The 11038-nt window shown below is 41.8% G+C and overlaps 1 protein-coding gene across 1 annotated transcript in view; it reads left to right on the top strand.

Moving 5' to 3' along the window:
• The first annotated feature begins 272 nt into the window (after window positions 1-272).
• Window positions 273-11038, top strand: part of LOC141442655 (phenoloxidase-activating factor 2-like) — a 25167-nt gene continuing 14401 nt past the window's right edge. Inside the window, exons 1-9 of the mRNA XM_074107698.1 lie at window positions 273-389; window positions 3602-3738; window positions 4137-4232; window positions 4383-4500; window positions 5545-5736; window positions 6871-6985; window positions 7188-7290; window positions 8224-8405; window positions 9108-9272. Of these exons, the coding sequence (XP_073963799.1) occupies window positions 385-389; window positions 3602-3738; window positions 4137-4232; window positions 4383-4500; window positions 5545-5736; window positions 6871-6985; window positions 7188-7290; window positions 8224-8405; window positions 9108-9272 (1113 nt within the window). The 5' untranslated portion in view covers window positions 273-384. The remainder of the gene's footprint in view (window positions 390-3601; window positions 3739-4136; window positions 4233-4382; window positions 4501-5544; window positions 5737-6870; window positions 6986-7187; window positions 7291-8223; window positions 8406-9107; window positions 9273-11038) is intronic.

Below are 11038 nucleotides of genomic sequence, written 5' to 3'. Positions count from 1 at the left end.
TTCCGGTAGATTTTTCCAACATTAATAACCTTTCCGAGCAAGTTGGAGTAAAATATATTAACACGTTGAGTGATGAGTGCGACACCTCGTAGGTGAAGCCAGTCCACGAGGTCGATCTCAATATTCGCTACGTCCGCTTCCCATCTTTGCGCTGTTTTATAAACAACTTTGAAAAAAAAAACATACATTGTTTACCTTAAAATAATCAAATATGATAGGTATTATCACATAGTTATTATTTAAGCATCTGTTATCAACCAGGCTACGGCTACAAATAACATTTCGCAGTTGGCGCGCGGATCTGCCACAGCACGGCAGCCATCTTGTGAAGTTAGACTGATTTGTTCATAGTCAAATTAAAAACTTTTTTACCTAGTAACAATCATGAGGTGAGTGCATTTTATAAATCTGTTTTATTTAACGACGGGATGGACAAGTGGTTAGAGATCTAGACTACGAAGCTTGAGGTTCCGGGTTCGATTCCCGGCCGGGGCAGATATTTGTTTGAATAATACGAATGTTTGTTCTCGGGTCTTGGATGTTTAATATGTATTTAAGTAAGTATTTATATATACATTATAAGTATGTTCATCCGTTGCCTATGTTCCATAGTATCCATAGTACAAGATTTGCTTAGTAAGGGGCTAGGTCAATTTGTGTCAAGTGTCCCATGCTCCCATGATATATGTTTTTTTTGTGACAAGTAATTATTTTTAAATCTGTTCAAAATTCCGTTCTTTAAACCTCCTGTGAGATGTATTATGTACCCTATGAGGTTAATTTAAAAAATAAAATAAAAAAAACATTTATTGGTGACAGTTACCGCTACATAAACAACAAACCAAACGAGAACACAATGTAAAATAGGCAAGCAACTATCTATCACGAAACGGACCCCACCTCAGCAAAATGGCGGCATAATTTACTTAACCTAATCAGTGATTAGTAATCACACATGAATTAACCGCACAACAATAATAAGATCACAAGTAAAATTATATATATACCTTGAGGCTCAAAGGGCGTAATAATACATTGTGAACCAAGGGGCGTAAGTAGGGGATTACTAACGAGAGTCTATTAGAGGCCCGACCCTAGAGGCGAAGGATTTTAATGACTCGAATTTGTAATCCCCTTACGGCCCGTGATACACACAATGATTTTCATCATATTGCGAGGAAAATAAATACAAAAAATTAAATTATTTTGTGTCTAAACATCAGCTCGGTAAGAGAAAGACGTTAAGAAAACAACTGAATAAAATAATGGCTACCCGCCAATACAGGGAGCTACAGCAAAATTTGAAAATCGAAGTTCGTATCGTACTGTCCCTCTCACTCTCGTATTAAATAATATTTGCATCAGCAAAACGAAACGAACTCTATTTTTTCGAATTTTGTTATTTTCAGCTACTACGAAACTCTAAACTCGAAGTTCGTGTCGTGCGGTCCCTCTGACACTTATACTATTTAACACGAGAGCGAGAGAACGGTACGATACGAACTTCGAGTTTCGTAGTAGCCCTGCTGATTGTTACTTTTTCGAGTTGTCTACCATAGGTAATGCTAAGCTAATTATTCCAACATGCTAAAAAAATGTTTACTAAAATGATTGCAAAATAATCTTAATATTATATAAATAAATAAATAAATATATTGTTTACACTAAGAAGCGTGAAAAAGAATTATAACAAAAAATTGAACCGATTACAAAAACCATGAAAATAATTTTCTACTAGTGAAGTCGGTCAGTGCCTCAGCACGAGCCAGCAAGTGATTGAAGCTCAATATAATGTGCGTAGGTGAGGTAGATGACTATAGGTCCAATCCTGTTGGCTCGTGCTGAGGCACCGACCGACTTCAGACAGGTAGAAAATTATTTTCATGGTTTTTTGTAGTCGGTTAAATTTTTTGTTATATTTTTTTTTTCCTGTTTTTAGCTACCTATCCTGAAAAGTTGTGTTCTGTGCTTTACGCCCTTTGTGCCCCAAGGTATCGATGTAAACTGAATACTTACCTACTTAAAATCTTAATACTCAATTCCTCCCAGTGGCATGGTGCAATTCGTTGAGGAAGATAATGCATCTGCCAGCTCTTTGGTTTCCAGTAGTGTAGACGAGGCGCTTTTGCAGTTCTTTAATTTAATTAGTTTATGTGCACCGACGGGCAAACGAAATTGTATGCTGAACCAAGACACGGTATTTAAGTAGTTACTTTTTCCTGCTTTCGGCTGCTTCAGCACTTCCTGACATATTTTGATTTCTCAGCACTCATCAGTCTTTCTTTTCATACCTATGCTCGCTGGTTTCGAGTACTCTTGACCTGACCTTTCTCAAGGACATCCTCAATCTGCGCCAGCTTTTCTGTGTACCCTGGATGTGTAATGGGGCTAGGGTGATTATCGCAGGTTATGCGTCCCAAACTAAAACCTGACCCACCCTCCAGCCAGGGAATAAGAGACATACCGTCCGGTCCGGATTTTTACCAACATCCCGCGCAACACCACTTTTTGATGCTACAGATACTGATTTAATTTGTCTTGCAATACTTATTCATGTATGTACAGTTAATTAAATAATTCCTCCTATTTGGAATTACCCAGTAAAGGTATATATATGCGCAGTCGAACTTACTGATAACCTTATTGTATTGATAAAGAAATGAGCATCAACAATAGGTATACCTTCAATCTTCCATGGGTAGGTACAATGCAATACAATAAAATTTAATGACACTTTATTATACATACATCACAGTAAGCGGTACAGAAAACAGGTAGGAGAGAGAAAATTACAAGGAACTTGTTGTTTTATAGGACCTTAAAGGATCACTGCGTTAATCCACTGACAGAGACTATTTTGTTTCCTACTGTTACGATCCTGACCTACATCTTTGGCTTCTGATGAGTGTTGAGTTGAACTTATCAGTTTTCCATACTTTTTTTTTGTTGTGATAGGGAGGCAAACGAGCAAGCGGGTCATCTGATGGTAAATGAACAACACTGCCCATGAGTACCAACTACTCATTGGTCCGTTGCCGGCCTTTTAAGAAAGTATAAGCCGTTTACTTGAAAGCCCCGATGTCATAGTTGTCAGGAAACACTGTTGACCGAAGTTGATTCCACAATTTCACTGTACGTGGCAGGAAGTGTCGAAGGAAAAGCACAGTGGTAGATTTCCGTTTATCAAGATGATGTCGATAAAATTTAGACTTTCGGCGGGAGGTACGATGGTGGAATTTCGCAGCAGATCAAATACCTAATTCTTCGGATCACTCACCGTGGTAAAGCCTATAAAATACACTAAGGGAACCTACGTCCCTTCCCATAGACAGGGGATCCAACGATCGGAAATCAATTCACCGACAAGTCGAGCCCTACATTGAATGCGGTCAAAAGGAAGAAGAAGGTATTTGGGTGCCCCTGAACAAAGATGAGAACAGTATTCCAAGCTCCATTAACTAGCTCCATGAACAGTAATACATGCTCGCCGGTTTCGGTTCAGCAACGACCTTACCTATTGCGAGGCTCAAGGCGCAGGTCTTTGCGAGGCCCTTTGTTCTTGACCGTGAATTATTAAAGACTGTTGTACCTACTGTTTTAGGCACTCGTGTGTTCTTCTGTTGCTGTGCCTGTCGTGGACGTGGGGCCAGACCTTGGACGAAGATGAAAAGAAACTGCTGACGGATCTGTTCGGGACCAAACCGACCCCGACCGAAGATAACTTTAACCTGACACCCAGTAGGTTTTCTGGTGGTTTGGTCAACTATGATAAACACTCTGTACGGCTGCTGAAATATAATTCTTTTTATTTCCTAGCTACCCGCGCATCCTTAAAGCATGCATTTGATATCTACTTTATAGTCCCTATAGTAGAGTACGCTCGCCAAGCAGGCAATTGAGACCGGTGGAGAAGGATCGCGAAGGCAGCTACCGCAGTGATGGGCGACCCTGTATGACCACAACCATTTTGTGAAGTGTGTCCTGTTTAAAATAAGAGAAATACCACTAGATCATCCTTCTGCAGGGGACATGCCTCCTCTCAGAATGGGAGAGCTTGGGTTGTACCTATGCAAATCCAATGCGAATTGTCTGTTTTACACATTTTAAGTATTCTCAAATGTTTGTATTATTTCTAGCAAAAAAGGCAACGAATATAGGAGGCGAGCTTACTGAAGAGGGGAGAAAACGCCTCGAAGAGCTGTTTGGGACGACGAATACAACGGACAGAGCTGGTAAGATAGCATACTGAAACATCAATGGCGTTTTTCTGAGAGGTGGAACATTGTTTACTCACAAGCGCATTTATATCTAAATGGTTTTTGATTTACTGCTTACAGTGTAAAAAAAAAACCACCCCAGTTAACAAGTTCCGTTGTTTCCAGGTAACAACACGCTGTGCGAAACCGAGGACGGCAAAAACGGTGTCTGCGTGCTCCACTACCAATGCAACTCTGACACCGGGACCGTCATCACCGACGGCTCTGGAATCCTGGACATAAGGCACTTCACAATTATCTTTAGCGTTTACTTATGGGTCTTAAGAGAGAAGTCTCTTCGTTCCATTCTCCATACAAACGTAGTCCCGGTCTTATTTAAAAACTAGGCAACAGAAATAGATGAAATTTTGTAAGTATGGACTAGACGTAATTATCTATGCTTGTGGTTTTTCAGATTTTCATATAAATGTGTAATATCAGAATTACAGGAGCTCAAAAGTCGACACAAAAAGATGTCAACTTTGCACGAGAATTACAGACTAATAAAGCATTTTTACAAAAGTCTAAAAAACCACAGGCATAGGAAATATAATGCATATCTTGATTGTAAAATTTCATTGATTTCTGTGCTATACTTTTCGTATAATATGAAGAAAACGAAACCCAAAATTCAAACGCCCAAATCTTGAAAAGCCTACAGCTATCTCGATATGAATTGCGGACGTCGTTGCGGAAGGCATGGGGGGGATGGCTGCGAGCGCTTATGTCACGAGCGATAAAGACAGAAATACCCCAAACAAATAAATAACGCGGCCGCGCGGCCGGTAGGGAAACTTCTCTTAAAAGATCGTCACACCACTGCTCAAAATACGCTGACGTGTGAGTGACGTGACTCATGTGTCACGTTTTTATCGCGTACCGTCCACACCGTCACTCAAAGACGCTGACGCACCGTCCACACCGCCAATAGGCAATACGGTTACATAATCGAGTCGTTATACAGCACCACACCACTGGTATACTTATAACGATTGTACGAGTAGTATATGACATCACATCACCACCACCATATGAAAATCAAAATCAAAATCATTTATTCAGTAAATAGGCCGCAATGGGCACTTTTACACGTCATTTTTTAAACTACCAGCGCTTTCGGAAAGACCATCATTGCCAAGAAGAATGCGCCGGAAGAAACTTGGCAGAAAGTAATTTTTTCAACATAAAATAATAACAAATAAAATACTTAAAAACTACAGTATACAATTAAATAAAAGAAAATACAAAAAAATAATAACTATGGAATCAGCAAACTGCGTCTTCCCAGGTCCCGCGAATGCCCGCACTACCTGCAAGTGTGCTGTCTTCTGGACAACCTGGGGGAGAAGCCCCGACCGTCCAAGAAGCCGCCCCAGCAGGAATGCGGGTGGACCGGTGCTGACAATACAGGCTTCCGTATCAATGGCGAAGCCGATTCGGCCGAGTTTGGAGAGTTTCCCTGGATGGTTGCTATCCTGAAGTAAGCACACTTTGTTTTTATATTCTGAAAGTCAATAATACTTATGGGTATCTCTGATTCTTATCTTCATCATATCAGCCACATGACGTCCACTGTTGGATATAGACCTCCCCCATAGACTTCCAGTTGATTCGCTTGAAAGCAGCCTGCATCCACCGTGAACCCGCGGCTTTACGAGGTCATCCGTCCATCTCGTTGGTGGACGTCCTGCTTTTAGTGACAAGCAAGACAAGGTGGCTTGTGCAAGGTCCGCCCAGATTGCTACCACCATCTTGCTCGCTAATCCTGCCGTGAAGCAGCAGTGCTTGCACTGTTGTGTTTCGGCGTGGAGAGTAACTATGACAGCCGGTGAAATAACTGGCACCTGAGGTATCCCATCTTAGGCCTCTAGGTTGGCAACGCATCTGCAATACCCCTGGTGTAGCAGATGTTTATGGGCGGTGGTAAACTCTTACCATCAGGAGACCCACTTGCTCGTTTGCCATCTAGTCAATAAAAAAAATAAAAAAAATGTGAATATTGGCACTGATAAATAATTCGTTTTATATTTAAAAAAAAAACTGAAAGTTAAGTAAAACTGGCTAGCTCTTCGGAAGTCAACGCAGCGCAAGGAATTGTACCCAAGCCGCTGTTCGTGTTGCCCCGCTGCACTGTGAACTACGAAGCTAGCTCAATCTTTGGGCGAACAAAATGCCTGGTCTGGGATCACTGATCGAACAGCTAAACCGCAGAGGAGAACCAATACAATGATGACAAAGAAGTTAGAGTTCTCACTTGTGTTGTATTGCTTTATTATAAATTATGACTCATCGCTAACTGCCTATCAGATTTGCCTACTTATTTCTTAGAAGGAAGGTCTTTCCAACAAAATTTGAAACAGGGCCCGTTTAATGGTCTCCCCACACCTATCGACGTGGAATCAGCTTTAGCCGATCAAAAATGCTTTACGTCCACGCAATAAGAGCGAAAAAGACGTTTCCCCGTTAACGTCTTTTTCGTCTTTATTGCGTGGACATGAGGCCTACGAGTAAAGCGTATTTTGATCGGCTAAAGCTGATTCCGCGTCGATAGGTTTGTGGAGGCCCTAAGCCAAGCTCCGCCACTGCCTCTGAGCTTACATGCCAATATTTCCAGGCGTTCGGTCAGTGCGACGTGGTCCCAGAGCGACTACCTCGGTGGCGGCTCCATCATCCACCCCTCTGTGGTGCTGACCGTCGCTCACAAGGTCGACGGGAAACTACCCTCAGAGGTAACACACTACTTAAGAGCGCGCCGAACTTCTAGCACATTTATTGCATTCATATAATCCCTTGCTGTATCATTAAGTACTAGTAAGCTTTAGTTTTGAAAATCATATGTAAGATATTTGAGGATTTACTCTCTAAATGATACAGTAGATCACCGACTCTCGTTGGGAATGAACTTTTCATTTGTATAAATAATTATTGTAGGTGAAGTGTCGCGCTGGCGAGTACGACACACAGACGGAACTGGAGGCTCCGCACCAAGAACGGAATGTAAAGAAGATCATACGGCACGAGGACTTCAACAGGCGTAAGTAATCATTGTAATCCCTGTACCGTCCACAACGCTTCTCCTAAATACGCTGACGCACCGTACTCAGTGACGTGACTCATGCATCACGTTTTTGTAACGTACCGTCCACAACACTTCTCCTAAATACACTGATGCACCGTACTCAGTGACGTGACTCATGCATCACGTTTTTGTAACGTACCGTCCACAACACTTCTCCTAAATACACTGATGCACCGTACTCAGTGACGTGACTCATGCATCACGTTTTTGTAACGTACCGTCCACAACACTTCTCCTAAATACACTGATGCACCGTACTCAGTGACGTGACTCATGCATCACGTTTTTGTAACGTACCGTCCACAACACTTCTCCTAAATACACTGATGCACCGTACTCAGTGACGTGACTCATGCATCACGTTTTTGTATCGTACCGTCCACAACACTTCTCCTAAATACGCTGACGCACCGTACTCAGGACGTTGGTTTAGTACAAGGAAAAAAAATCCTCAAAGTCAAAGTTAAAAAATATCTTTATTCAATTTAGGCTATAACAAGCACTTATGAAAGTCAAAAAAAATCTACCACCGGTTCGGAAAAACCTTTGTTGAGAAAAATCTGGCAAGAAACTCAACGAGGTATATTTCTTTTAAACAGATTTACAATTACTCCAATACCCGGTTTTTGAGTAGGAATTATTTGTCCTCTCCCAGTGCTGGTAATGGAAGATGGTTATGTACGGGGAACAAGGGTAAATCAATACAATACATATGACTCTTTATTGTACACCAGAAATAGAAAGCGATACAGAAAACAGGTACACAGAGAGAAAATTACAAGGTAAGCAATAGGCCGCCTTATCGCTTAAGAGCGATCTCTTTCAGGCAACCTTTTGATTGATGCTAATTGATCCCAACATATTTTTTAAAGCCACTTTTTCCCACAGCGTTAAAAATCAACAACATCGCGCTGCTGATTCTGGAGTCCCCATACGACTTCACTGACGCGCCCCACATAGGGGTCGCGTGCATGGCGCCGCAACCCCCGACCCCGGGGACGCGGTGCTACAGCATGGGCTGGGGCAAGGAGTTCGCCGACAAAGAGAAGTACGCCGTCATACTGAAGAAGGTATTGGAACAGGATAGTTCACATTTACCTACTATTCCTTTTTTATTTTTATTTTTACGTAAAACTTCATTGTTTAAATAAATATACCCCTAAAATAAATACTTACCTATTCCTACTAATAAGTATAGGTAATATTGAGGAGGTGAGGCTATATACAATAGAGCAGGGTTTCTCAAACTTATGGCTCCACGTACCCCTGTTAAAGTTTCTAGACGACAGCGAACCCCTACCTCACCCCCCTCCCCCTCACCCCAAAGAAAGTAATAAAAATGGCTGTTGGAGATACTAAGTTTATTTTTATTTCAATCATTATGATACTTAACATAATGTATATTATTTATTTCAATTCGTATGGCTTATTATTAAATACATTTTCTTTATTTATCTAAAGTTTAGGATAATTTTATCTATACAATCGCCGTCAGTTATTTCGGAACGGCCAAAGTGTTCAAAAATATCGAAACCATGCTCTAACACTGCATTTGATGATATTTTCGACCACCTTGGCCGCTCCAAAATATGTTGATATGGAGAATTTACAGGAATGATCGATCAAGCAAGTCAAGTCAAAGACTTAGGACTGGTTTGATTGCTTTACATTTGGCAACTTTTTATAATCTCGGGGGGGGGGGCACAACTGCCCCTTCCTGCCCCCCCTGGCGACGCCCTTGGTTTTATCTCATATTCGACTGTTCGCTGCAGGTCGAACTGCCGATCGTAGCGCGCGACAAATGTCGCACGGAGCTGCGCAAGACCCGGCTCGGCGTGCACTTCGAGCTGCACTCGTCCATCACGTGCGCGGGCGGCGAGCTCGGCAAGGACACGTGCACCGGCGACGGCGGCTCGCCGCTCGTCTGTCCCATCGGGGTGGGTGCACCCTATTTCGTATAACATTCATCTATCTATAAATCTTATACCTTTAAACGAGCAATTCTCGTATCCATACTAATATTATAAATGTGAAAGTGCGTATGTTTATATGTTTGTCCTTCTTTCACGCCGCAACGGAGTACCGGATCGTCGTGATTTTTGGCAATAGTTTGTGGGCCAGAGAGTGACATAGGCTACTTTTTATGGAAAAATGCACAGTTCCCGAGGGAACAGCGCGCGGTAACCGAATTCCACGCGGACGAAGCAGCGGGGAAAAGCTAATATATATGTCAACGAGAGCGGAGAGAGAGGAGAGATGAGATAATGATGGATGGAACGAGGTTACTTCTGTCTCGCCGTCAGGATCCGTTTATGATGTCGGTACTTGAGTGAGAGCTTCAATTAGAACTTCTTTTGGAATGCAGGTCTTTTATTTCACCAACTGATAATAATGGTGTTGCAGATGTTTATGGGCGGTGGTGATCTCTTACCATCAGGAGACCCACTTGCTCGTTTGCCATCCAGTCGAATAAAAATAAAAATATATAATAAATTAATTAAATCGCAAAACAATCAGATTATGTACAGAGCTAATCGACAGACGAACTGACAGAAGCATTAGCCAGGTGTTGTTGTCCCTACAGTCCGAAGTAGAATGACACTCAGTCAAGCCATCGAGACCGGTAGTTACGTCACACGCCGTTCGCCGCCATCTCGATATTGTAATAGTCAATTGGCAATCCCATAAGGCTTATTGTTATCCACGACATATACTACTCGTATTGTTCGATACAGCGCCATCTATAGTTCATCTACTGAACTAGATAGCTTGCTAAATTAATCAAAATGATCGATGCCCGTTGACGTTCATGAACCTCATTGGTTACAAAATAAAACACAAAATGTGGTGGCGCTAGTATCGCGCATCAATATAACTAAATAAGGTTTTTAAGTTTGTTTGTCACTGTTCCATTGCAATCGGCTTCGGAGTAAAAAGTAAAAAAAACAACCGATCTCTCATTACCTAAAACATGTACAATAAAGAGCCTACTATATGTGTGTGTGTGTGTGTGTGTGTGTGTGTGTGTGTGTGTGTGTGTGTGTGTGTGTGTGTGTGTGTGTGTGTGTGTGTGTGTGTGTGTGTGTGTCGCATCGCGTCACATCGCGTTCGCGTTAAAATCTCAATTTGTATGCAAACACGAACAGCGCCTCTAGCGGAACGTTAGCGATGTTTGTGTTTCCATACAAATTGAGATTTTAACGCGACGCGATCGAGACGTATTTTGAAACCGAAAACTTACACTAAGGGCACAGGTACTTCAGGTCGCCGCGCGCGCCAGTTCAACTAAACCACTTTTGACCACCTTAACTTTCATAGACGTCGTAGAGTGAGTATAAGTGTTCTATGTAACAAACTTGTCCTGTAATTTTGTTGCTTGTCATATCTAAAAGGGCGCCGAAGGCATGACTCGCCCGGGGCGAAAGATGGCTAAGGCCAGCACTGAGTTATTGTATTGTAAGCGTTGCTAGAAAAGGTACTCACCTTTTATTTAATTTTTTAGTTACCTATTTTAAAACGGGCTTCGTAGCTTATGGGGCAAAATACGAAATATTAGAGAAAAAATATTCTCACAATAGTCGTTAACTTTAAGAGAACATTCAACAGGTCAATTGAATCGTACCCGGGACCTCAAGCTTCGTCGTCTGTTTGTCAAGCGGACGTCAACTGTTGTGACTGTTTGTGACTTAATAAAAAAAAAACT

Source organism: Choristoneura fumiferana, chromosome 26 (genome assembly GCF_025370935.1).
Source record: "Choristoneura fumiferana chromosome 26, NRCan_CFum_1, whole genome shotgun sequence".
NCBI lineage: Eukaryota > Metazoa > Arthropoda > Insecta > Lepidoptera > Tortricidae > Choristoneura > Choristoneura fumiferana.
This window is presented reverse-complemented; position numbering and strand designations above follow the sequence as displayed.